General features: G+C 49.2%; 1 protein-coding gene and 1 pseudogene across 5 annotated transcripts in view; both read right to left on the bottom strand.

Moving 5' to 3' along the window:
- The window catches only part of NRP2 (neuropilin 2), a 113,754-nt gene that overhangs the window by 47,766 nt on the left and 39,351 nt on the right, over positions 1 to 26,637 (bottom strand). For all 5 annotated transcript variants that reach the window (XM_073879616.1, XM_025892785.2, XM_025892794.2 and 2 more), the window contains exons 4-11: positions 25,626 to 25,856; positions 24,030 to 24,185; positions 22,192 to 22,361; positions 20,183 to 20,338; positions 7,782 to 7,926; positions 6,418 to 6,767; positions 4,252 to 4,396; positions 3 to 119 (exon numbers count right to left, since the gene is read on the bottom strand). In XM_073879616.1, the coding sequence (XP_073735717.1) occupies positions 3 to 119; positions 4,252 to 4,396; positions 6,418 to 6,767; positions 7,782 to 7,926; positions 20,183 to 20,338; positions 22,192 to 22,361; positions 24,030 to 24,185; positions 25,626 to 25,856 (1,470 nt within the window). The remainder of the gene's footprint in view (positions 1 to 2; positions 120 to 4,251; positions 4,397 to 6,417; positions 6,768 to 7,781; positions 7,927 to 20,182; positions 20,339 to 22,191; positions 22,362 to 24,029; positions 24,186 to 25,625; positions 25,857 to 26,637) is intronic.
- On the bottom strand, positions 18,577 to 18,725 carry LOC112808179 (U4 spliceosomal RNA; annotated as a pseudogene).

A 26,637-nucleotide genomic window follows, 5' to 3' on the forward strand; every position in this document is an offset into this window, starting at 1 on the left:
ACCATCCTCAAAGCTGCAGTTCTCCCCACACTCCGTGGCCTCCTCATCGATGGGATATGGGGTGGTGGTCTCTTCACTTTTCACCGTGGGTCCCAGTGTCTCTACTGTGGGCTTTGAGTCTGCATAAGGACAAAGAAAGGGGGGAGTGAATGCTGCACGCGGCAGCCTGCACTGAAACCCAGCAGGAGGAAGACACCCCAAACTCAGTTTCCTTCCTAAGTGTGGGCTTTTAAAGGAGGAAGAAAAGGTAATGAATGAAGATGGATATGTACACATACACGCACACACACGTCCCTGGAGTCAGTGAAGTCAGAAGCACAGCCTGAGTTGAACAAGAATAGTCCCTAAGCTGCAGGAACAGCCACAACACAGGCAGGGACACAAACCTATGTCCCTGCCGCAGACTCCACAGCAAAGGCCCTGTGGCCAGCACAAAAGGCCAGGTGGACTGTGAGGGATGTGGGCGAAGCAGACCCTAAGGCAGGCTAACACACACACACACACACACACACACACACACACACACACACACGAGTGGTGCCCATCCAAAACAGTGAAAAAGTCTCAGTGCTTAATGACGTGAGCTTCCTGTGTACTGCCCCAGCTCACCCCTGCTCTTAGGTGGAAGAGACGTCCACTTTTCAGCCTTCTCTGACTCAGAACTTTTTTGAACCAAAGCTAACTGACCTAGGATGACCCAAGATCATCAGAAGCACAACAGCCAAAGCTATGAGTGAAGACAGACAACCATAGCCATTGTTGTTCGCGTTTGCACAAAACTGGATGGAAAGGGACCCAAAGGGACTCAGACTCCACTTGCCGGAAGTAACTGCGGCTGTGCCTTTAGGTCAGGGTGTGGCAAATTCAAAGGCTTCCTGGATGCACCTCCTGTAAGCCAGACGGCTGACTGGGGGCTGGGGAGAGTTCACTGCGGGACGGAAGGTGGCAGAGGGCATCTTGCATGCCCTGATTCAAGGGATGCCACCAAACGGGCTCCAGCACACTGAAGGCCTGAAGGGAGGGGGCCCAACATGGCCAGATCTTGCAAAAAAAATTTTTTTTTCCAGCACGAAGTCAATTCCATTCCCATGGAAGGTCTCTAGACTTGTCCGTGTTGGCAACTTCTTCAAAGTATTAAAACAAGGAGCATGCAACAGAACTTGGCCGGGCCAAACCTGGCTGCAGGCAGTCAGTTCTGACCTAGGCTCTAGGTGATTCATTCCCCCATCCATTCACTTGTCTATTTGCTCACACCAGTCATTCATTCAGCAACTATTTATGAAATGAATGAAACAGTGAGTCACGCCCTGGGTGGGGCGAGGAGGGGTTCTGGTAACTGGCGTTCAAGTCCTTGCCTCATGGGGTGGGGTCTTCAGCCCCCAGTTGCCCTCCAACGAGAGACTTGCCGAATAAGTTCGGGCATTGTTCCTCCCATTTCTATACACGTTCCTATGATTAGGTGCCTTTGTCAGGCACACTTTAGGATACCATTTAATAAAGCCAGGAGCTGAAGGAAATTGCTAAATACGCTGAATAGCTTTTTCACGGTCGACTTCCCATCTTTCTGCTATTAAATACGACGCACATAACCTTTCATACTTCCCTTTGCCGTGTCTGCCTCTTGCTCACAGTAAATAGCAAATAACCTCGAAGCGTCCTAATTTGTAAGTTCAAATTTGTCACTGTGTCATAGAATCTCAAACTCAATTGTAAAGCAAACTATGGGCAGCAAAGCAAGAAGTAATCATTTGGAACACAAACAAACTAACAGGTGGAGCAGCCCTGTCAAATTATTTAGCTGCAGTGACTCAGGCCAGCCCTGTTATTTTTCCCCGTTCTCCTTTTGGGGTAGGAACGAAGTGAACCAGGGACGCCTCGCAGAAAGGAATGGGAATTTGAAAAGCAAAAAAAGTCACGTGGCCCACAAGAGCAGTTTCTGGGAAGGCTAGGTAGCTGGTTGGTAAAGATCACGTTAAATCCAGGGGCACAGGGGTCTGAGGAGGCAAGGAGAGACGGGATGTGTGAAGGATAGTGAGTGAGAAGGCAGGCCGTGTCCGCTGCGCTTTCCTGGGAGCTCAGGGGTAACTGCCCATCAAACTGCAATGTTCCCCTTACAATTGAAACCAGATGTCAGCGACTTCAAAGGGAAGGAGGCTGGGCAGAGGCTAAGAAGCCTCAACTCTGATCTTCCAAGGAATGGCCAGGCAGGACTTTGAAATGAGAAACCTGTTGCTGACCATCGCCAGGGTAATTTGGACCAGGTTGGGGCGGGGGGAGCAATAAAAGGAAAAGGGCATTAGCAACTGTCCAGCGGTCATAAAGCAGGGCCAGCCCGGGAGAGGCGTGGCGCAGAGGGGCAGACCTCTGACAAGTAGCTTCCTCTCTCTGGGACTCAGTTTCCCCACCTGTGATAAGGACGTTGGCCTAGATCTGTGATTTTTTTTTTTCCAAAGTGTATGCCACACTCGTTTGTAGGTTGTGGGATCAATGTGATGGGTCATGATCAGCATTTTTGAATGTGGACTATAATATGTCAGAGTGCGCTCACATGGGGAAAATGAGCACTGATCTGGGGACCGTTCGTTCCAGTTGCGTTTACTTATTATTGCAGGTTTATTAGGTGCCAGGCAGCAGTCTAAGTACTTTATATCCATTATTTCACTGAATCCTCATATCAACCCTAGGGGGTGTAGATATTATCATCCCGATTTTTCAGCTGAGATAACCAAGATGCTGAGAGTCTAAGGAACTTGTCCTGAGGTCGTGCAGCCAGAGATCAGCAGAAGAAGGGCTTGTACTTGGCAATCTGTCCCCAGGGTCCAGCACTTAACAATACACCGTAACCCGTATGCACGCACTGTGTGAGTGTGTGCTTGCAAGCCAACTGGATTGTGATATAAATTTATTTTAAATTGTGGATCATGGTCAAAAATGTTTGAAAGCCACTGGCTTTTAGAATCTCCTGGGTCCCCTGCAGCTCTAACCCTTTGATTTCGAAGAGGCCATAAACGAAGCCAGCTTGTATCACTCTGGAGGGGCAGTTTTCCACACCTGCAAGCAGACAGGTGACTCACATTCAGCAGCCTGCAGGGAAACTTGGCCTTTCCCCGACGTGAGGGGGAGTAAAGTATCTTCCCTCTTAAATGTGTTCGCTGGGGCTGCCTTCAATCCAAAGGTGAGAGAGGCTAATTTGGGCCCAATTTCCAGCCTGTGTGCCTCAACGGGGCTCCTCCTCTGTGCCATGGGATGCAGCACGCTCCCCCCTGGGCACCAGAGGCACTTCTCCGACATGCCCTTATTATCCTTCCCGATGCCCTGCTGGGGGAGCTGGAGACGGTAGGGCACTGACAGGAAAATGGAGATACCTGGGGGCCTGGCGGACAGAGGTGGGGCAGCTCGGCCTGTCTGCCGCTCCTGCTCTCACTGGGTTCAGGTGGCTCCCCTGAGCTCCTTTTGGAGGGCAGTGAGCCAGCTTCAGGTGAGATCTCGCGCCAGCTCTGCCCAAGGAGGTGCCCAGAGGAAGGGGGGGGGCTGACTCAGAAGAAAAGGGTGCTTCCGGGAAATAGGGAGGATGGGCATGCGCAGTGGGCCTTACCTGCAATAAGGAGAGTTAGAGGTCTTCCCTGGGCCCGGGCCGCCGAGGGTGGCGGGGTGAGGTGGGAGGGGCGTGGGGTCGGGGGGAGAATGAGCAAGGCTCCCGCTTGCGCACGGGGAAGAAGTTCTACTCCCAACGGCTCCCCTACAACAGGGTCCCTCCTGAGCAAATAAATGCCTTTTACAGATGTGGCTTGGAAACGAAAATGAAGTCTCTTAGCCACTGACATCTGGAGGCCAGATTCAGACATAAACCGATTACTTTATTATCATGAGGGGTTTTTTTCTTCCCTAAATCAACAGCCACAGCCTCCTGGCCCGAAGAGTCAGGGTCTAATTGAATTTGGGTGGGTGGTGTGTGGTGATGATTTGTTTTTGAGAGACTGGGGTTGGGGAACTGAAATGATCCTTTAAAAAAGACAAAGCACATCCCCTGAGAAATTGTCCCCTGTCCAGGGGCTGGAGTGCCCGGGGTTTGAGGGCAGGAGAACACAACAGGGCCTGGGGTGGGTGGGGTTTCGAGCTGACAGAGCTTCACCGGGGAGGGCTGCCCCTCTGCCCATCCACGTCATGGTCTTACCTACTCCCAGGGCATGCTGGGAAGCCAGGGTCACACGACCATGGGAGTGAGACCTGGAGTGGGAAAGCAGGCCTTACCTGTCCAGTCACAGCCCAGCACCTCCAGCCGCATCCCAATCCCTGCTGGAGACCACCTCTCGGGGTACACCCGCACGTACTGCGCTGGAACAGGGTCGAATCTTCGGATGTCAGGGGTGTCATAGTGCATGTTCCCTTCAAACAGCTGCAGGGGAGACAGGCCACTCAGCTGCTCTTCTGTGGGGTCCCCACCCCACCCCTCCCCTTCTTTCCTATCCTTCCCCGTCTCCTCCCTGCCCTGCCCATCCATCCAGAAGGTAGCTTCATAGTTGACCCACTGGACGTTACAACCCATGGGAACTCCATCCTCAGACCAAAGTTTTGGTTCATTTGGAAGATGGTTAGGGTCCCAGAAACACAGAAAAGAGGGAGCAAATGAAAGTGGCAATTGCTAGGTTCTGTCTTCTACCCTGGGATTGGAGGCTGTGGACTCGGGAAAGAATTAGGCTCTGAATGGACTTGGCTGGAGAGAAGACAAGTGAATTTCGGGCTGCTTTGCCCATTGGCTTTGAAGTTCTTGTCGTAGGGGCACCTGGGTGGCTCAGGTGGTCAAGAGTCTGCCTTCGGCTCAGGTCATGATGGAGCCCCATGTCAGGCCCCCCCGCTCAGCGGGGAGTCTGCTCGTCCCTTTCCCTCTGCCCCTCACCCTACTCATGCTCTCTCCCTGTCTCTCTCAAATAAATAAAATCTTAAAAAAAAAAAAGTTCTTGTAATGCTTAAAAGTCTATGTAGAAAGCCCCAGCTGACTGATAGTTCCCAGGTCACCGAAAGGCTGAAGGTAGAGTGACCATCTTCTTCTCCAGGCTAATAACAACATCCTCTCATCATGCATTGATAGTCTGAGACCATGACCCCCAAAGCTTTGTTTAGCAGAGCCAATTCTGTCAAAACAAAGCTCACCTAGAGCCCCAGGACACGAACTGAGGATAGTGCGGCTCTCCTGGTCCAAGCCAGGTGGGGGACGCAACCCAGAGCACATGTGGGAGCCACTGATTAGGGTGATGTTAGCGTGGAGACGTGCCAGGGGCTGTGGCTGATCAGCACCTAGGGATGCTGAGGGACTACCTCCTTTGCAGGATGCCCACAATTCAAAAGATGCCCCCACTGTCATGGGGAGGGCAGGCCCTGGTACTGGCTAAGATCATCTCCTTTCCCAGGCTCCCAGAATGGGTCGAGAAGAGCCAGGGTCAGCTCTCCCCGGGAAAACCCATGGTCCAACTTCTGCTCTGTCCACTGAGGTTTCCAGTTACCAAGTCCTGAGCCTTTCCAGGCCCCTAAAGTGTGAACTGGGTGTTTATATCAGCATTGCCAAGCCTCCAATCCAGCCTGTGCCTCTACATTAAGAATGGAAACATTTGCTGAGCAAAGGGGACCAAATAGAGCCATGAAATTCCCCCTTCCTTGGTAAAAGAGGCCTGCTTTCAAACGAGGGTAACTCAGCAGTTAGGATCAGAATGCCTGACTCCCCCCGAGCTTGACCTGGAGAGGGACAGACATGATGTCTTTTCCTCTTGCTGGGGGCTCCTCCATACCCAGCATTGAGGGCTGACCCTTACTCCCTGATGGCAGGAAAAGTGGGCTATGCTGGCCTGGGAAGTTTCTCCTGCCTCTCCCGGCCTCAGTATGAGAGGTGGGAAAGATCTAAGCAGAATCCAGACTGGGAAAATACAAAGGAGTGCGGCAACATTCAAAGAAAACAGTTGTTTTTGGAAGTAATCCCCAAGTGTCTATACTTAGGCCTCCAAAACCTACATCCCTTTTTAGATGTCTGGTCAATTCCAAGGAAACATCATCTGAAAGAGGGTGTAAAGGGTGTCAAACTTGACAGAAAGGCAGTGAGGGGTGGCGGGTAGGTGTCTGGGCTCTGGAGTCAGACTGTGTCTGAATCGTGGCTCTCCATGATATACACCATGACCCCGGGGGTGACACCAAGCCTCAGTTTTGTCATCTCTAACATGGGAGCGACAGAAGGATCCTCCTTCTAGAGATGTTGGAAGGATTAAAATATGGCATTTAGCAGGGTGTCTGGCACAAAGTAATCTCCCAGCTAATGTTTGTTTATTAGAACCCAGGGGTTGTGGTGATGTCTAGTTAGGAAGTGAGCACCCCCAAACTAAATGTCCCTGTTTGCGGTTGGGTTAGACGGGTCTTCCAGGAATGGCCTACCTTTGGCTGCTGGGTCCTGGGGTCCTGGATGTGTTCCCAGTCTCTGCCATTTAGGCTATAGGAGACTTTGAACTTGCGCACAAATGCCCTGGCTTCCACGGCAGTGATGCTATCTCCCCCGCGGGCCCCCTGGATGATGATGCCCTTCACCGTCTTGGGCACTCCCAGGTCCACCTGAAGCCACTCCTCGCCCGGCTGGGCCTGAGGGATCCGGGGAAACCAACCCGAGCGGCTGCTGACCAGGCGGGCGGCGCTGGGGCTCCACAGGTACTCCCGGGTGGAGGAGGCCGAGATCTGAGAATCAGGGATGAGGCCCGAGAGCATCCCCAGCATGTTGGAGCAGGGGGCATCTGTGGAGGGGAGGGAGACGCAAGAGCTCGTGGCCACACCCTGCTTACCGGACAGCACCTCCCATTATGATGAGCTGTCAAAGAACCCAACTACCACACGCTGGAAGTCAGCACTGGTTTCTTAGCATTTCAAGCACCATGGTTAAGAGCCAGACTGGGAGCCAGACTGCCTGGGTCCACGTCTGCTTTGTCCCTTACTAGCTGTCTGACCTTAGGCAAATGATTCAACTGCTGTTGTCTCCAGGTCTGAAAGAGGGCTAGCGGCAGAACTTACCTCTCAGGGGTTATTGCAAGGACTCCATCGGTTACTACATAAACGGTCATAGCACAGGGCCTGGCACATCTGAGCATCCCACACTGTTAGCCAAGGACTCTCAAATCCCTGTCGGTGACACTGGGGCCCCCAGAGCCTCCCAGGGCCGTGAGCGCAGTGAAGCTCAGCTGAGCCCTGAGTTGTTTCCTGGATGATTGTTTTCCCAAGCATGGAAACTTTCCTGGGGTCTTTGCTTCCACATGTGTTATCATAGCTTTGTACAACCTTGTGCCCTTTGCACATGCTGTTCCTGCTGCTCCAAATGCTGTTCCCCTCTATCATCATCAGACTAACCTTTACTTAAGTATCGCATCCTCAGAAAGGCCATCCCCAAACTTCCAAACAACAGTCAGTTAGGTCCCCCACTCTCTCCGAGCACTCTGTCCTTTTCCTTCATACACGCATCTTAGTTTAAACTATCCAGTACTTGATCTGGTTATGATCTATGCTGCCCACCAGCCTGAAAGTTTCATGTGGTTAGAGACCCCATCTGCTTGTCACTTCCCCTGTCCACTTCCATTCCCAGTGTGGGGACTGTTGCACAGCAGGCCTCCAAGAATACTTGTGTAGCCAATGAGCAGATGCACAGATAAATGGTATCCGGCAAGACAGGGTCTGCAGTCAGGGTCCATTAGATACTGCTAAACAGAGCTCCAGGTGAAAATGAGCCTTCTGGAAAGGTCACACACCCACCCCCTCACCTGTGACCCGGCAGCCGAAGAGCTCCAGCCGCAGGGCAATGCCCGAGTGCCAGGTCTGGGGCCGGATCCTGACGAACCTGGTCAGCAGGGGCGTGTGCAGCTTGTTGAGAACCACCTCTGTTGCGTCGTTGTTGGCTTGGAATACCTGTACGGTTAGATGAGAAACCACTGTCAAAATCCCTGCTTGTAGTGTGGCCACTCACCCAGCCTTTGAAGGGGGTGCAAAAGTTCTATTGAACCTTATTTCCCCTCAAGCTTGTAATAATCAGTGTGTTTGTTGTTTGGGGCTTTTTTAGAAGCACCATGAAAAAAAAATTAAATTTCTCACACTGCTCTAACTTGAAAACAATAACTGGTCTTCACAAAAACTTTTAGAGGAAAGAAAAATCTTGCCTCTGGGCTGAGAGCAAGCAGAAGAAAGCGCCTTAAATCTGGAGCAGAAGGGTCATCTTTTAGGGCTAGTAGACCTCATTAGCTTGAACTTGATTCTCCCCCTCCCTCACGGTGCAGGCATAATAGGAATATTTACAAGGTATTTTTATAAAGTGCTTCACAGTTGTTTTGTTAGTTACTTAGAGGCCTCCCTGCTCCGTGAACAGGTGAGAGCATGATGGGGGGGGCATCTACTCCTCAGGGCCCTGTGTCAATCAACACTTTCTTGGTTCCCTCTGGTCTTTGTTGGACGTTCAGGGTTGCAGATAGTCTCTCAGAGTCCTGCCCTGGTTTCCTCTCACTGTGGTCCCAACCCTGTAATGAAATCCATCCCTGTCCCCATCTGACCAGTGCATCTCTTAGGGGAGGAAAGGCTTTTCGGAGTAGCTTCTAAGCCAACATGGTAGGAGCGAGTCCTAGTTTACCAGATGGCCCAAATCAATAACTGCCATATGGACCTTATGCTTTTCTGTGCTCTCCATTAAAAAAAAAAAAAAAAAAAAAAAGTAGCTGGTGCAAGTATATGTGAGTTTCTCTTGGTTTCCCTGCTAAGGGTGGGGAGACAGACCCACTAACCAAGCATCACTTCTAAATCATAGCTGTCACAGCTATAACAACCAGGAGACTCTGCAAATCGACTCGAGGGACTAGACACTTGAGCTCCTGATACCTAGAACAGGCCAGGTGTGTGGACACTGACAGGGCTGTGACCAGAGGGTTGGGGAAACTGCTCTGTTCCAATACCCCTGAGACAGACACCATGTAAACACAATTACATCTATAACGCCTTGGCAAGTAAGTATTATTTCTGCTTTTTTGATGAGAAAACGGAGGTTCAGGGATGTCTGTCTGGATCCAAAGCCCCTGTGGAGATGGATCGTAGGCTTATGGTTTCCTACATTGGCTCTCATCTCTTTGAACAAATTCACAGTGTTTGTATTGGTGGTGAGGAGCCTTGGAGTCCTTAAGGTCTCTGAGCCTGGGCTGAATGGAGGTGGGGTTACTCTTCAGGGATGTGTGTTTATAATCCTGACTTGAAAGCTCTGGATAACAGCAATGAGCTGCAAGCCGCTTAGAGCTAATTAACAACGTGGTCCTTTCTTTCCCATGAACTGTAACTAGGAACTCTGCCATTTGGCAACCTTGAACCCTCCATGTTTCCCACTTGCTGAGGTCAAAAGTTAGAGCCCTTAAATAGCACACCACTGTGATGGTGGGGGTGAAGGGTAAGAGACATTATACCTTTGCAACCAGATCAGGGGAAGTGGCTTGCTTAAGACGGAGCAAAGGAGAGGAGGAAACAGGTTTTCACTGGCCCACCATATTCAGTTTAAACCCCTTATTCCTGGTGCTAAGCCCACCGAAGCCAGGGGAGCTCCCACCCAGCCTGCCCCACTTGCTGCTCCCTGTCCTCACTAGGGAGCCTCCTGCCCATCCTAAGGCCAAGTTCCTTCCTTTGCTGACTTGCTAACTGCAGGGGACAAGGGGCAGAACTGCTTGACCACCCATCACTCCCATGTCTGATTTGGCTCCTTCCTTTCTAGTGACTGGGGACAAAAAGGGGCTAGAAGACAGAACAAGGGAAGAAAGACCAGGCAAACAGGAGGAAGGAGGGTTAGAGTCAGACACCTGGGGGAAGGCTGATGGAGAGGGGGGGAGAGGGGCCCAAGCCTCTGTGATCTTACTCTTTGAGAAGGACGACCGAGGGAGGGGACAGGGTCCAGGAAAGCCCCAGCCTGGCCATGCCCATTCCATGGCTTCTTGGGAGCTTATAAAGAGCTCCACAGCTCTGAGGCAAGGAATGAAGGCACTGAATCCAAGGGAAAGAGATTAATCAATTCTCTTAGAATTCAGCATGAGGCAGAGGCTTTTGTTTGTTTTTTGTTTTGTTTTGGCAAGGAAGAAGCAAATGCAGCACTTTGCTTATTTGGGGAGGTGCTGTGAGCCATGGGGGGCCGCCACTGGCCCGCGCCCTGAGGATGGTGAGGGTGACTGTGTGTGGCCGCCATCAGGAGATGTGAAGGGGTTCATCTGGGGAGGGGAGCTGGATTTGTCATATGAATACATAATTGGAGCGTTGAGTGGATTTGAACTTTAACACAGCTGCTAATCCACAGCATATACACCACGCTGGTACCGTTTAGAAACACAGCACGTCTTATGTGTTTTTAATATCCAATTTTATCTTATCTGACCCCTTCATTTCTCAGCCTTGGCAGACAACACTAAGAAACCTTTCCTCCCCCTCTCCCTGCCGCCCCAGTAAGGAAATGACTATCTTTGGACTGCCTTTGGGAGGCTGGCACGGGCGTGAGTGCGGCTGCACGTGGGCAGGGGCGTGTGCACACACACGCGTGTGTACCTGGCCGGTGAGGGGGCTGGTCTTCCCACAGAGGCACGCGGTCACAGGCTTTGGGTGAGCCCCCTGGATCTCTGTGTACAGTGACACCTGTCAGAAAGGGAGGCGAGGACACGGTCTCTCTGCTTAGACCACTTACCTGGCTGCCCCCCCCCCCCCCCGCCACAAAGCTTCATTCTGCCTTCCTGTTTTGCTCACTCCGCTCCTACCCTGGCCCTGAACCAAATGAATGCTCGTTTAACATGGCCTCGAATTGTCCTTTGGGTTTCTGAGTCTGCTTCCTTCTTGGTTTCTTGTGTGCTCTTGACTTTGCACTCATATCTGCCCCTGCTCTCTGGACCCTTTGCCGAAGGAGTACCAGCTTATTTTATTAAACTCTTTATACACTTCTCACCAGAGTGGGGGAATAAACCCCAAACACCACTGAACCAGGCACCTGGGGAGACAGGCTGTTGAGCTCATCAGTGTGGGCAAATGTCCACCTCCCCCAGGCCCCAATTTCTCCCTCTATTAAATGAGTTGATTTGTCAGGTCCTTTCTGGGCCCCAGATTCTAAGGCTTTCCGCATAAGAGTTTCCAACTAGAACTGCCCCAGCAGTGCCCATTTTGTCAAGGGCATTTTAGTTGTCCAGGGTCCCTTAAAGACTAAGTGCTTTGGTGGATGAGGGCTGTGGGTTTTAATACACTTCAAAGAGTGCCTGGGACACACGGTGAGTGCCCCACTCAGAGGGAGAGTATACCTTGTTGATGTTTTCGCTCAGTAACAGTCCCAATTATTAATAATGAAAAGTAATGAATAACAACACCCTAGTCCTTACATACTGTCTTTCACCCAAAGATATCAAAGTGCAATTTATGAAAATCCATTTTTAATGAAATATTAAGCAGTTTCTATTTCTCCTGACCCAATGGATTTACAAGGTCTCTATTTTTCTCCCTGCATCTTCCTATTTATAGCTGGGAAATGCTATCATATATTATACATCTTTATGACTTTCTCAATGCTTCTGTGGTTTCAGAATCACCCTTCATATGTTTTCTGATCAAATTCTCGGAGATGGATTCTTGGCTTCTAGTCTAGGCATTGCAACGTAAGGGGTTGTGTGCATGGAAAATGATGCCAGGAAATTGGTTTTATTCCCTATTCCCTGCCGACTCACTGAATCACTATAGGCAAATCAATAATCCTTAGATACCTTGGTTTCTCCTTCAGGAAAATGAAGTTGATAGCAGGCTTGCAGATAGACACTAAGGTCTACCAGCCCTCCCTGTTGGCTCCAATGCCTGCAGAGCACCCAGGACCGATGTTAGAGTGGAAGCCAGTAACACAGGGGTCTCTGTTCAATGGGGAGGCTTCAAGTTGTGAAAGACATTGACTCCCAAGGCCCAAATTTTCAGGCCATAACTTGACAGTGAGGTGTCCATGATGCTAAGAAAACTCAGTGGGTTGTCAGCATATGGTACACCCCAATAAGCATATACCAAATGTGATGATTCACATTATAACATCTGCTTTAAAAGCTGGATGTCACAGATGGTATGCATTTTTGTTAATTTTTAAAAGCAAAATGCTAATATGGTTGCTTTATCACCCAAAAGAAAACCAGAAGTGTGTTCAAGGTGTCTATAGCTTTCTTAGGAAGTAAGGATGGTGTTGATTGATGTAATTATTAAATTAAATGTGTGTGTGTGTGTATGTTGAACACAGATTTCTTCAAATGCAAACCAAGTTTAAAAAGCAGTTCAGGGCACAAAGTGGTTTGGATAATCCATTTGGTGCCTTGCTGAATTCTGAACATAATCCAACACTTTCCAATTGATTCTTGAGACCTTTGGTATATTTTCAGAAAGATAGAATCTGAAACCGGCAGCACTTCAAAGATTTTCTGATTTGCACCTCTGGCGGGGAGGGGACATCTGCCAATTAACTTGGCTGCTATCCAACATCCCAGTGTGGTGACTATATACCCCACCCAGGAAAAGAAAAAAAATCAACATGTTTTGGACCATGCCTATGAGCTCCTCAGGCATGGGCTCTAATACTATGTAAAATAAAAGAAGATAGTACATGTCATCTAATAGGAAACATCTAGGCCGAAAGCAGCCCTGATGGCTTTGAGGTCATCTTTTCTCTATTTTTCCACCCCATTTCTTGTCACAGCCACCCGTCCCTGCCGCCCTGTCCTTAAGTCTTCTTGGAAGAATATGCAGTGACTCTAGCACTGAGTGTTGGCCTGCCTACCTCGGAGGCCTCTGGGCAGGGGGGGTTTGCTGCCAAGCCCAAGTTCCTCTCCTGTACACCAGTAATCTCTGCCATCAGCGTCTAGGTGCCCGGGATGGCTTGGACGCTCCATGTCCATCACAGTCTTTGAGCTCCTCGGCACAGAGCTGCGGTGCGGGCTCGTGGTGGGAGCTGGCTGTACGTAACCTTCCTCCACCAGGCGGGCCCTTCACCCGACAGATGCAGGCTCTCATTATGTGCACCGCCTCCCATTTGAGTAGGGCTTCGGTATGCAGTCTGCACACGCCTGTCTCTTCATTACCTGTGGTGTGACCTACGGTTTATTCCTATTTTGCTGTAAATATCTGAACGTGGCCAGCTCCAGGGACTGCAAAGAAAGCAGGAAATTTTTCAAAGACAATATAGTGCTGGAGCCCTGAGGTAGAAATTGTGCAGGAGATGGTCTTCTTCCTTTTTTTTTTTAAATAAATATTTCTCTCTACTAATAAATGTTTCATTGCATCCAAAGTTCTCCTTTTCGATCTACTTGGCACAGACACTCAAGGAGGAGGAGAACAAAGCAGGTAGAAAAGAGAGGTAGCAGAACAGAGGGCAGAAACTGGGGAAACCAATAGCACATTTTAAAAATTTCTCTCAGAAACAATTGAACTGACTCATCCTTACTGCAGAACCAAATGCCTGTCCTCTCTCGCTCACCCTCTTCCCCAGCATTTTCTCTAAAACCAGCTGTTGGGTCCATACATAAAACTAAATTGTTAATCAATGGGCGCCATCCTGTTTAATTAATTTGTTGCACCAAACAGGCAAGGGGTGGGGGGCAGGGTAGGGGTGCGTTGCACGTGGGGAAAATGATGTTAAGGTAATGGACATTTTTTTTTCTTTTTTATAAATCATGGCCCCGACATTTCTCTCTTAAAACTCCTCCTTAAAGACTATAAAAAATTTTTTTTAAAGCTGCTTTCATTCTAGTGGATGTGGGAACTTAGCCAGACACAGAGTCAGAAGGGATGTGTCTCATATATGTGTGTATACATATACATATACATATACATATACATATACATATACATATATGAGAGAGAGGAGTAGGGGAGAACTTAAGGGAGGGTGAGGATGGGGGTAGGGCAGAGAAAGTTCCCCAACCACCAAATCCTCATTTCTGACCATGATGCCCTCCTGTCTCCTGCCCCTTTACTGAGGGCTGTTTTTGTCATCAGGCAGTTCTGCTGATGCGGAGGAGACAGGAGCAGGAACATGTCATGGGGTGTAGGGCGGGGGAGGCCGGTGGAGGTGGGTGGGATGTGCACATCCCATCTGTGTGTGCCTTGTGGGACCCGTTAGATTTACTGCGGGATTATGTTACCCCCATTGAGACGTAGAGCCCTGGAACATAGCATACTAACAGGATTAGGGTTTCGGGACTGGAGACGGGAAAGCACCAGGGGGGAGAGCAGAGGAGGGGAGGGAAGCTCAGGGATTCAGGGCTGGAGGAGAGATGGGGCATCAGAGCACTGGAAGGGAATGGCCAATGTCCTTCTGTAAAGGTGGGGGGAGAAACACAGATGTTCTCACCGGGTCAGCAGGGTTCTCCATACTGAAAACCTCTTGTGACATCGTCACATCTTTTGAGAAGGCACCTCTAACTTGCAGGTGGGCAGAAGGGGGAGCAAAAGGGTACAGCGAGTAAGGTTCCTGAGCCTATCTGCCATCTGCACTCCTCTTTGGTGCAACCTCAGCCAATCACAGAGCAGGGAAATGGTGACGTGTTCACCCCAGGGCTCATCTAGGAACACTGGAGTGAGGGCAAAGAGAGTGTTTCCAGCCCAAGCAAGATCACTGTGTCCTTCGACATCCCCTGCTCACTTGCCCTGTCCTACGGGCCTCAGTGCACAGCCGTGAGATGGAAAGCACTGGGAATTTGGCATCGAGGCCGTAAGCGCCAGGGAGGCTAGCCTTAGCTCCCAGGGATGATTTGACACCCATGGGAGTTGGGTGAAGCCAGCCATGGGAACCTGAGAGAGAAAAGGTTCCAAGCTTATGTATAATGACATTTTCCCTTGGGCTTCCTAAGTGGAGAGGCTAAAGGTCTGAGCTCATCCCATGGCAAATGGATAAGGGACAAACTTAATTACCTAGGGCCCTGGATTCTTCTCAGTTATAACTGAGGGGGGCAGAAAAACTGGGGGATATGAATTTCAAAAGGGCATTGGCCCTCTTTGGAATATATAGAACCCTGGTTCGATGATACAATCAGATGCATGACTTCTGAAGTCTGATGCCCATTCCCAGCTGACAGCTTGAGTCACTGCTGTAATCTTATATATAGTCAACAAAACTGCAATGAAAAGGATAGGGGGAAACCAGTCATCCACCGGGAGGTAAAACAAAACAAAACAAAACAAAACAAAACAAAACAAAACAAAACACACAGTACTTTTTGGAAACTCTAAGTTATTAATCGGAGGAATAATTGCATCCCTAACAGAAGAATGAAACTGAGAAGGGTAATGTTTATCTGAGGCAACTTGAGTGCAGGACCCATCAGATGCAGAGAGAGGTCTGGATGACTTATCAGGTCCCTTCCAGACCTATGATTTTAAAAGAGGCAGATAAATATCCCATGGGGCCTTGTTACTTTTTAAATTGATAACTTGCTTCTGCTCAAGAAGAGCTTTGTGGGTCTAATACATTAATTATATCTGCAGAGAGCCTTCCATCTACAGATCCCAAGGTGCCCTGCCAACACAAGCTACAGCACCATTCCGTTTGGGCAGAGGCGGAAACACTGAGGCAAGGAGCTATTAAGAGAAATTTCCAGGGTCACACGATGCATCCTCTAAGAAGATCTGAAAATAGATGCCACATGGTTCTGTTAGCTGACTGACTTGGGGGGTTTGGTTTTCTGACACTGCTCTCTCTCCTCCTAAGTCTCTGATAATTTCGAGGAGGGTTCTAAATTCTCCAATGGCTTTTAAAGTGATTTGTTTTAATTTAGAAAATAAATATAGGACAGAGAATGTTTTGAAGTGGGGTGTGTATGTGTTTTGAAGGGACATGGCCAAATCAGACGTGAAGCAACTTTTCTCAGCTCTACATCCTCGGGATTCTAGGACGTAGCCCGAACTCCAAACTGATGAGCTGGGCATGCTAAGCCATGCTGTACGAGCACAGCTTTGCCCTTGGATCTCCACAATGATGGAGGCTCTCCAGGAAAATGCACACCTCTAGACCCCTACACTGAAGATCTAGGAAGCCGGCTTCCCTCTGGATGTGAAATGACAGCAAGGCCTGGATCAGATTTCGGGGAACATCTTCCTGGAGATCAAAGCCCTGTGACCAGGTGCCTTTCGAGGGGACTCCACAGTTCCCCATGTTCCCGGAACAAATGACTCTGTCTCTAAGAGCTTCAATTCCAGTCTTTGAAACTCTGTTCCATTCTGCAGCCAATGAGGTGGTACCTGGAGGTTCTCTGATCCCCCTGGAGGCCATCACTGCCTTAATGGGATGAGCTTATTTAGCACATTTCTGCCACTCATTACAGGGTAATTCTGAAAACTCTTGGACCTCATCCCTGTCGCCATCCTTCCATCCGCAATCTGGCCATCAAGATATATTTAGCACCTCCACAGACTCTCTTTGAGCCCAAATTTCTTCCAAATACATCAGAACAGCCAACAGCACTGTGACTAACAGCAAGGTAACCAGGGCTATGTCAACAAGGAGATGCCCACGTTTACCAAATAAGGGAGAAATGAAGACAAGGCCTTTTGCCTAGACATATAAGGGCAACGGCCTCTGTCCCCCATCCTGACACCAGTCTTGGCCATGTTCCATCCAGGGTACACCCACAGAACTAGCCATTCAGAGGTGAGCAGGGTCCCGGCCAAGGCCTCGAGCCTCCAGCTACTCCCATTTTTCTCCCTGCCCTTCCTGTGGCTTGTGTGTACATAACTGTGCCCATAATTATAGACACATATGTGAAGCTTCTAATACTGTATTTACAACACTATGTCTATGTTAGGGGTGTTATTAATATGGCTGGTGAAACCAAAAGCAGTAGTTTTCTGCTCGTGGTTTCTGAAGAAATGTATGTGAAGCAATTTGTATAATCTAAGGGAGCACATGGGCTGGATATGGGCTCCATCAGGCGGACAAGCGCTCTGCCTTGTGGTTACACCATAAATATGCATAAGGAGGGCCCACCCTATAGGAAAATCATAGGTTCCATATTTATGGCATGTGTAACTGGATAAGGGTTTGGGGATGTGCTGTACATGTGGCCTGTGTAAATGGGCCGTGTTTTGCCAGGAGGATGCTTGCAATACCCCCCACGATAGTCAAATGCCTCCGTCAGAGGCAACCTCACCGTGACCTTTTAGGTAGAAAGAGACGAAGAAGAGGCTGCTCACAGGCTGGGGGAAGCTGGAAAAGGGCTCCTTAGTCTTCCTCACTTCCTGGCCGTAAGAAGTCATTCCCCTGTAGGCCCAGGCTTTGCCTCAGCCCAGCCTGGGTCCACAGCGTAAATCCTGTATTGCAAGGAAATTGCATAGCCATCCCCCACCACCTTCAGCACTCATTAATCTTGTTTTTCTCCGATTTCCCCAATTCCCTGGTCTTTGGTACATAGCACTGGTGTTGACAGTGACCAGGGAATTGAAATCAAGTTCCCCCATTTCTGCCCCAAACATCACCATCCCCTCTTCACACCCTGTGCATGGATTTGTGTCTGCAAACCCTCCCCCTGCACCACAGAGTGGAGCACGCAGCCGCCTCTACCTCCGCTCTGCTTTGCTCACAGGTCCTGCTGTCTGAATTGTGCTTGCAAGCCCACCACCTAGCCCCAGTTAGCTTAGCACGGAGCCCACCAGCCAGTGGCTACAGAGAGAAGCTCAGTGGTAGCGGCCGGCATAGACGTGGCACAGACGAAGCCTCTCCCCTCCCCTCCCCTGCCCCCAACTCCCCTCCTCAGCCACCTCCCTTTCGTGGCAGCAAATCAAACTGCAGCAGACCTGACAAATCTATTTGGCACGGTTCACTCAACTATTTCCACCCGAGCGGAGATCACCCCCAGAGGGGCGGACGGGCAGGTCTCCCTCGTTACCCACCGCGCCCGCAGTGGGGTAAGGCAGCGCGGGGAGGGGGCAACGCCTAATTGGCAGGCCTTCCGTTTTCCTGCCTCCTTCTAGGTAGTCAGAGAATGAATATCTAATGGGGAGAGAAAGGGTTTTTTCCTCTGCCCAGTGCTTTTTATGTGGGCAGGACTGATTCACTAAAAAGCCAAACAACAATAAAACAAAAATGAAATTACCCTTTGGCTCCTGCGGAAAGAAATCTAGCCAAGGGTGAGAAGGGGAGGTGGAAGAGAGAGAGAGAGAGAGAGAGAGAGAGAGAGAGAGGGAGGGAGAGAGAGAATGATATATCCAATATGAAAAAGTTGAGAATGATTCCAAAGGAGCCCAGCAAGCTAAATTCAGTTCCCAGGAATATCTTCCCTGCAGAACGAATACCAGGGATAAAGCCAGGGAGGACAGCATTCTGTCAAAATGTGCAGTGCTAAGGTATTTCCAAAAGCAGATTTCCTACAAATAGTGTTTTAAATAGCATCCCAGTCCATCTGCGTGCTTTTAAAATCAGCTTATGCTACAGGATCCCTCTGGCCAGTGCTGCTTAGTCATTGAACCTGCACAGGGAGGCAGTCAGGTGAACCTTCTCCTTCTCCCCCAGGACCCACTCCTACTCAGCACTGGCCCTCGCCTGCCTGGCTGAGCTGTCAGTTTCTACCAGTTTCGTACTGAAAAGGGTGGGTGAGGAGAGCAGGCATGGGAAAGCGTCGGGGGGATGAGTTTTCAATTAGCAATAATCGCGCCTCGGATAAACTGCATCGGCTATGATACTGCCACTGCACCAAGCTCGTCAGGGGGATGAGGGCTCAATCCCTCGCCCCCAGCATCCAGGGCCAACTAAGCCTTGCCCTTTCCAAGTGATATTTGCAACTGAAACAAAAGAAGTCAAGGAGAAGCCAGACCTGGTTGACCATGTCAAGGTGGGGAGGTCTTTTGCCTGCTAAATACCTCACCTTTCTTTGTCTGTGAAATGAAGAAACTGTGTGTGTGTGTGTGTGTGTATGTGTGTGTGTATGAGAGAGAGAGAGAGAGAGAGAGAGATACCTGGTAATATCCAGAAGCTGTGATTTGCAGATAAATGGTGCCACGTTACTATGGCGATTTTAGTAATAATAATAAAAAAAAAATCCACTGCTTTAAAAACTCATACTTCCTGAGTGAATCAGTGCCGCATCTTCTCTGCATGTCCAACATTTCCAGCCTCAGCAGCGAGGGCAAGCAACCTCAGGGCAGTGGCAGGAGTTGAGGAGGCCATGTTTGGAAAAGATCTCTGGCCTCTCTTGGGTTGGTCACATGCATCCTGTTTTGATAATTCCCAGCTCGACAGGCCAGGGGCCCTGGCAGAAAGGGAGCACGGAAGAGGAGAGTCCCTTTGCCTGTTCCCACTTCCATTCAGGGAAGGATGGGCACTGTCCTCCCAGAGCGGAAAGCCAGTGCGTGACAGAGATCGCCCCCTGCCCGGGCAAGAGCACCAGCCGTTCCCAATGAGTCCCCCATGTGCCGAGTGCACCCCATAACCAGGATTGGCGGTGCCGGCCGCAGGCCTTCTCACCGCCAGGATGCCGTGTGTCCTATGAAAGCCGAGTGCCCTACATTCATCCGTGTGGACAACAAAAGCCCCGCATCACCCACATGGACACACCTCCGGGAACCACAGACACTGAGGGCACCAGCCGGGAGAGTTCAATGCCTTGCTGCCAAGCATGATTGCCAGTTCAGATCCCATCCCCGACAAACTGAATTTCTCCTCATTATTTATTGTCTTCTTTCTTCTTCAGGACATTGTGAATTCCTCCCAGGATTTGTGCCCTTTCATTTCTAGACCTTGGTAACTCCTGAACCACAGTTTCATGTGGTTTTGTGATTGTTAACCCAGCATGTGGAAGGGACTCAGGCCATAAATGCTCAATGAATCCTGTATGGGGAGGCGCGGACGGGGACACATTTTCTCCTTCATTTGCAGTCAGAGAGCACTCCGCAAGCTCGCGCTCGCTCGCTCGCTCTCTGTGCAGTGCCACATGCCACAGAAGCCAGGCTGTTGGAGAAACGGTGTTTTCCAATCGCTTTAGCATAAGAAAGAATATTTTCAGGGCCACCGCCTCCCATGCCTCCGTCAATTATTTGAGCCTCACCGAACAAGGCCTCGTCCCCTCTGTGGGGTCGCCTGGCAGCTCCTCTTGCCCCAGGCTCCCGCACACCCCAATGCCCCAACGTGCCTGTGAGGCGGGGAGGGAAATGGATTTACCTTGTGGTTTTTGCCATGCCGGTAGACCATCCAGTCTTCCCCATTAGTGCTGACCTCCAGCTTGTAGGATTTGACATAGTAGCCATTCTGCGTTTCCCTGGAAATCGCTCCCTGCGTTGCAATGGCCGTGAGCATGGTTAGAAAGCGCAGGTCCACCTGAGGAAGAGGGGAGGAGGAATAAGGGACCCACGGCTCCTGACAGGAGGGCAGCAACCTCTTGCTTTCCTCCCAAGGACAGAACTGTCGCACTTGCTTTCGACTCATACCTGTGATCCACCAGAATCAGAGCGATCAGTACCAGTCTGCAATTCCAGACTGGATGGTCAAACTCAACTTATCCGGCCCTAAATTGGACACCTTTGAAATTGTACCTGGATGACTGTTCTTTTTTTCTCTTTTTTTGCAAATTTGAACGGACAGTATTCAGTTTATCTTAAAGGGATCCTCAAGCATCTAGAACTGTGACCTCTTCTTATTGAACTACAGCCTGCCCTGCATAGTAAAAGCAGATGCTGTTTAAAGAAACAATGGCTAAATCCACTCCACCCTACTCCAGTCCAGTCCAAGCCAATTCACTTATGATGCCCTAGTTGAAACGTCTCAGCTCAGGGCTGCCTTGCCTCCCCTCCCCTTGGTCCCTCGCTCCATTGTGTATTTAGTCCCTCAGGTCACTAAAGGGTCAAAGGGCATCCAGAGTCTGCCCAAGCAATTAGGCTTATGCACCAAGTCCTGACCTTTGGCTTGATGAGGAAGATGACCCACATTTTAAGGCACCTCTCTTCCCATAACACCAAACCCATTTGGAAATTGCTGGATGTCATTCTTTTGCTGGCCGCAGTGTTTCTTAATGGCAACCTCCGTGTGATCAAAATTTAGCCAGCACTCACTGGCAAAATTTGTTTCAGGAAGCATTTATTGGTACTTAATATGTGCTCGGCATATTACACAATTCAAAAGAAGTATGCTGTGCTGTATATGTGCACGATAAACAGCTGGAGGGCAATACGAAAGTTTACGGTTGAGGACCAAAAATAAGAAGTAGAATCTATGGAACATTGATTATAAAAGAGAATGTTCTGGAAGCTTTGCAGGAAGGATGAGAAGGGTTTTTGGAGCAGCAGAGAAGAGATAGTGACAAATGGCCTTAGGGTTGTGCTGTTAGGACCCGTGTGGACTCCCTGGAAGTTTCTAAGTGTACTTCTCCCTGTCCTGTTGTTTGCTTTGCCATGTCCTTCTCAGAGCAGAGGTCATCGCGTCACGTCAGAACTAGGCCCGGCTTGTCAATGGGTCACAAGGCTGTCCGGTGTGTGTCATAAAAGCAGTCATTGCTCTAACGTGGACCTAGTAGCTCGCTCTTCCTGGGGGAGGAGAACCGGACCAGTCTATAGTTTTAGGGGGGATTATTCAACATACACTGCAAGTCTTATTCAGAAGGAAAGCAAACAATAGTCTGAAAAGACACTGCAGAGCATCTGGGCAACTAGAGCTTCATTCCCGGTAGTGACATTTTCCCATGTGTTCTTCTGATAGCTATGTGAAAAACCTTCCTGGCAGGGCTCCCTCCAAACAGCAAAGATCATGAGAAGCTGCCATGCTCAGCTAGCAACTCAACAAGTCTGCCCTCAGGAAAAAGCCCTCCCCCGACCAAGTCTCTGATGCCTCCCTGTGCCAAGAATGAGGAAGATCTGGAACTGTTTATAGAATGTTCCTTGGATATCTATACTAAGAGGCAAATAGCATCCAGGCCAAACAACTTCTCCAAGGCCTGGTAATCTTCACAAGGGGTGGCAGTATCTGTCTTATCATCATTTTATCCCAGCAGTTAGCACAGCGCCTGGCTGCGTCTATTTGTGCCTGGTACATGTGGGTGTTCGGATGGATGAATGAATGGAGCTCTCGAGTATGCTGTGTTTATTTTCTTTGTGTCCTCTGTCCACTCCAGCCGAGCCACCTCCCTCGCCCACCGGTACACTCACACTTGGCACACCCTCTGGTATCGGAGTAAGTACCTGGAGGTACTCCTTGCTGGAATCCAAGTTGGGGGTCCAGCCATTGTCATCACCATGGAGCCGGCTTTGTTGAGGTGTCCACCTTTCGTCAGAGTAGGTAGATGAGGCACTAATCTGTTCATTAGCAATCCGGCCGGACTCCATTCCCAGAGGCACATTGCACTGGAAGTCTGGGAAAGGGAGAGGGTCAAGGGCAGAGTTCTGTCTCTCAACCTCAAACTCCTGGGATCCCCAAAATGTTGCTGCCTTCTAGGGACAAGTCCTTGCAGAACTCCCTCATCTTAAAGACCTAATTATACACTCACATTTTGAAAACAACTCTGCCAAGTCATAGAGCTTGACAACCCCTCTGGGTTTGAAAGAAACTAAATTGGACCTAAAAGAAGTCAGACTGTGGGTAAATAAGAATCATCATACAAATTAAAAATACAATCTAAAGCATAAGAACTGTTGGTGCTGCAGGCTACGGATGCTCACAGACGCCAGATGCACCGTTACTGAAATACAGGTAAATGCGTGATGGACTCGTGGCAATCTGGGTGGGCTTGATACATCGTGGGAAGCCTGCTTTCTTCATAAACACCCAGGAGGCACTTCTGCTTCTCTCTTTCACTCAATTGTGTCGAGTTCTGGCACAGAAGACCAACGTTACAGAGCAGTGAATACCCGTCTTTGGGACATCTCTCCCTGAGCATGGGCACATCACTCTCTTCCCCTATGCCACCTGCCTCGGCAAATGGACCTGGAAGTCACTGACTCTGGCTACGCACCATTAGGTCAATTGCTGTCCTTCCCATGGATACTGCAGACACACTGGTCAGTATCTGCGTGTGCAGGTGTCTGACAAAGACCAGCAATTTTTTCAGGTATCAAACCCATCCTTGAGCTCCGTGACTGCACTGGCCATTTGCAGCACTTGGTGCAAATGTGCAATACTGTTTTCCTGTCACCCAATCTTCATGAGCTCTTTGAAGAAGAACAAAAGCAAAACCCAGAGCAAAACCCATTGCCTTTCCAGTAGGCCAGGCTGCCATGTCTATGGGTATGCACATGGTAAGCTGTCTATACCCATGGCAAGATTTCCCCAGCTCCAGTCCTCCCTAAAGTATTTCTTTGGGACTTAAAGTTATCACTAGGGTCTCTAAGTATAAATGGCAGCACATCTGAAGCACGTGTCCTAGAGAAGCTGATCTGAAGATGTAGTTCAGAGTAGATGTGGATGGAGGCAGGAGACTCAAGGTCTAGAAGGGCATTTCCAGGACAGCTGGGGTCGGAGCTAGGCTTTGCACAGTACCTGGTACATGGTAGAAGCTTGGAAACTGTGTATACTCAAGCATGACGTGGAAGTCCAAGCATATATCAGTCTAGTGAGAGAAACTCTATCCAGGGCCAGAGATGTTTAATGTAAAATACATATATGAAGGAGGTTTACAAATTGCTCAGTTTTCTGACAATGGCCACTGAGGCTTAGAGAGGGAGAGAAGACTTAAAAAATGTTAGCCCAGGGTGAGGACTCTATGTAGATATCCTAACTCACCTCCCTTTCATTCACAGATGAGAAAACTGAAGTGGGAGATGGTCCTGTGACTTACACTGGGAATAACTAATTCTTGGTGCACATACTTACTTTCTAGAGAAATGAGTACTTGGCCGACATGGGTTCGACTCTTATTAATCTCTGCCTAGCAAGAGGATATAGCCCCCATTCCCGGAATTCAGAGGTTACTACAAATTCTGGAGAATTTCCCTCTCTTCTCCCAAAGGCCAGCCTCTTTCCACTGTACATCTCACAGCCCTGATGGAAGGACAGGACAGAGGTTCCCAACTCGCCAACTCACTCTCTGGTGGCTCTTGGTGAACCAGGTAGTAGCGTGCAGAGAAGCCATCCTTGGCCACCGCCATGTCTGTGTGAAAGGTCAGGGAGAGTATCCCTGTTGACGAGCGGAGTTCGGAGGGTGTTTTGGTCCCACAGTACTTGCCAATCAGAGGGCCAACTGGACAGGCAGGACAAAGACAGGTCAGTAGAAATGGAAATGTCAAACACCATTTTCAATACATTCACCCTTGCCACAATCACCAAGTCACTCCACAGAGCACCCTTCGGTTATGCCTTGGCATAAAAGAACGACCAAAGATAGGTTTTAAGAGCAATGTCTAACATTTTTCCTGTACATTAAAAAGTACAGTTGACCCTTGAACAACACAGGTTTGAAGAGCATGGACCTACTTACCCATGGATTTTTTTTTTTTTTTTTTTTACAAATACAGTACTGTAAATGTATTTTCTCTTCCTTATGATTTTCTTAATACCATTTTCTATTCTTGAGGTTATTTTATTGTAAGAATACAGTATATAATACTTATAACATACGGAATATGTGTTCGTGGACTATTTATACTATTGGTCAGGCTTCTGGTCAACAGTAGGGTATTAGTAGTTAAGTTTTGGGGAGTCAGAAGTCATGTGTGGATTTTCGACTACATGGGCGACTGACCCTCTTAATCCCCGCGTTGTTCAAGGGGCGACTGTACTTTTCTCCCTGTTCAAGGGGCAACTGTATTTTCCCTGACCTGGCCTCATTTTCTTCTCTCGCTCTGTTCTGGGGACGGGCGGGAAAGCTATCATGATAATGCCCGTTTTACAGAAGAATGAACTGAGGTGCGGGAAGGTCACATGACTGCTCCATGTTCATACGGCTAGGAAATAACAGAGCTGAGACTCACACCCAAGTTTTCTGACTTAGTCTTATGCTCTTCTCAGGAAATGAAACTGCTTAGTCATCAAGCCTCCCCCACAGGGCAAAACGCTGGGGCTGACTACGAAAGCGAACGATTGGTTTTCTCACCAATACTGACTATAAAGACCCACGTTGGTCTCCACCTGAGAAGTACCCGTTCCACTGGGCCTTGGATGATACGCCTTTCTGACGTCTATGACTGTTCTAATACTAGTAAAGTCATAGTCATAATAACGATGATGAAAGCAGCTTATTTACACGGATAGGACACAGGGTTTAAGTGAGCTGCCCAGGGTTGCAGAGCTGCCTTATAGCAGAGCCAGGATCCAGACTTAGTCATTCTGGCTCTAGCATCCTATTTGGGCAGAGAAGGTGGTCACAGAGTCGCTTTGTAGGGAAATCCTGACAACCTGGGGCAGAAAAGAACATTCCCCATAGGCTTTCTCATCTTCACCCAAGCATCTGCTCAGTCTCCTCCCATCCTTCGCCAAAGAAATATTTCCAAGAAAGGAAACTGCCTTTCTGCAATTTCTCTGAAGTCATCCTTGGTGAAGAATAGGAAAGAAAGTCATCATGGGTCATACACAAACCCTAAGGAGCTTTGAAGTCTTTGTTCTCTCTTTTTATTGTTACCAAAGGAACCATAGGCAGAGACGAAGCTACTGAGAAGGGCCTCGTGACGGCGACGTCGCTCACCGTGTGGAATGCCATCCCAGACGTCCAGCCAGTCGTACTTGCAGTCTCCTTCTCCCACCTGCAAAGGGTCGTGCTCTAGGTCAAAGGTCAGGAACTGCAGGATGATCTCCATCTTGGGTTTGGCCAGGATGGTAAAGGTGCAGTCCAAGTTGTGTGGGTACTTCTCAGGAAATCCAGGGGATTCAATGGTCCCGTTGGGGCTTGTGAAGTTTTTGGAACAATCTTCGGAGCCTGTATGTAAAAGAGAACTGTAGCGTTACGGAAAGAGAAGAAGATGCCTTTCTTTGCTGCTTCTGTCACACGCGGTTAGTTAAATGTTTGAGCCCCAATCCCCCTCCTCGTAAGGTTTTTGTTTCCACTGGAGTGGCCCTTGAAGCAACATACTCTTCACATCCACGCCTCAAGCCTTTAAGCCAGACTCCCTTCAGGAGAGAAATTAGGGGAGGAGAGATGGCGTGCTCTACATAATAGAGGATGAACAGCAATTGAGGAGTTGGGGAGTAGAGGGGGGTCAGAAAGAAGTGTGTGTGTGAGATTCAGAGAGAGAGAGAGAGAAAGAGAGAAAGAGAGAGATTCTCTTGGAAAGAGGAACAGAGTCTTCTTTCTCAATTACTCAGCTGCTTGCTCCAGAAATGTAAGTTATTTCAATCCTTAAGGAAGGCTTGCTGATTGCCAGCAGGGAAAACAATGTTACCCCTTATTTATTGCTGACCTCAACACTAGCCCCTATTGTACCAGAGCCAACTAAGTGCCCCCTTCTCCCTCCAAGATCCAAGGTGCCTCAGGGGAGGGGCAAAGGGGAGCTTGGGTCTCATTCATGTCATGACTATATTAAAACGAGCTGCTCTGTAGTGGCCAGACAATTAACAATCGACTTTTGTAGCTGGTGGATCACAGCAGGGCGTTGGGGATGTTAAAGGCCGCTCCAGCAGCAAGTTTGGAAAAATGCGGCAGTGTATTGACATTTGGAAGGCTTCTGGTCCCTTTGTGGTGGGGATGGCCTTGTTTCTCT

Source organism: Callorhinus ursinus, unplaced genomic scaffold (assembly GCF_003265705.2).
Source record: "Callorhinus ursinus isolate GAN/ISIS: 27379988/994484 unplaced genomic scaffold, GSC_fseal_2.0 scaffold2, whole genome shotgun sequence".
In the NCBI taxonomy this organism is placed as follows: domain Eukaryota; kingdom Metazoa; phylum Chordata; class Mammalia; order Carnivora; family Otariidae; genus Callorhinus; species Callorhinus ursinus.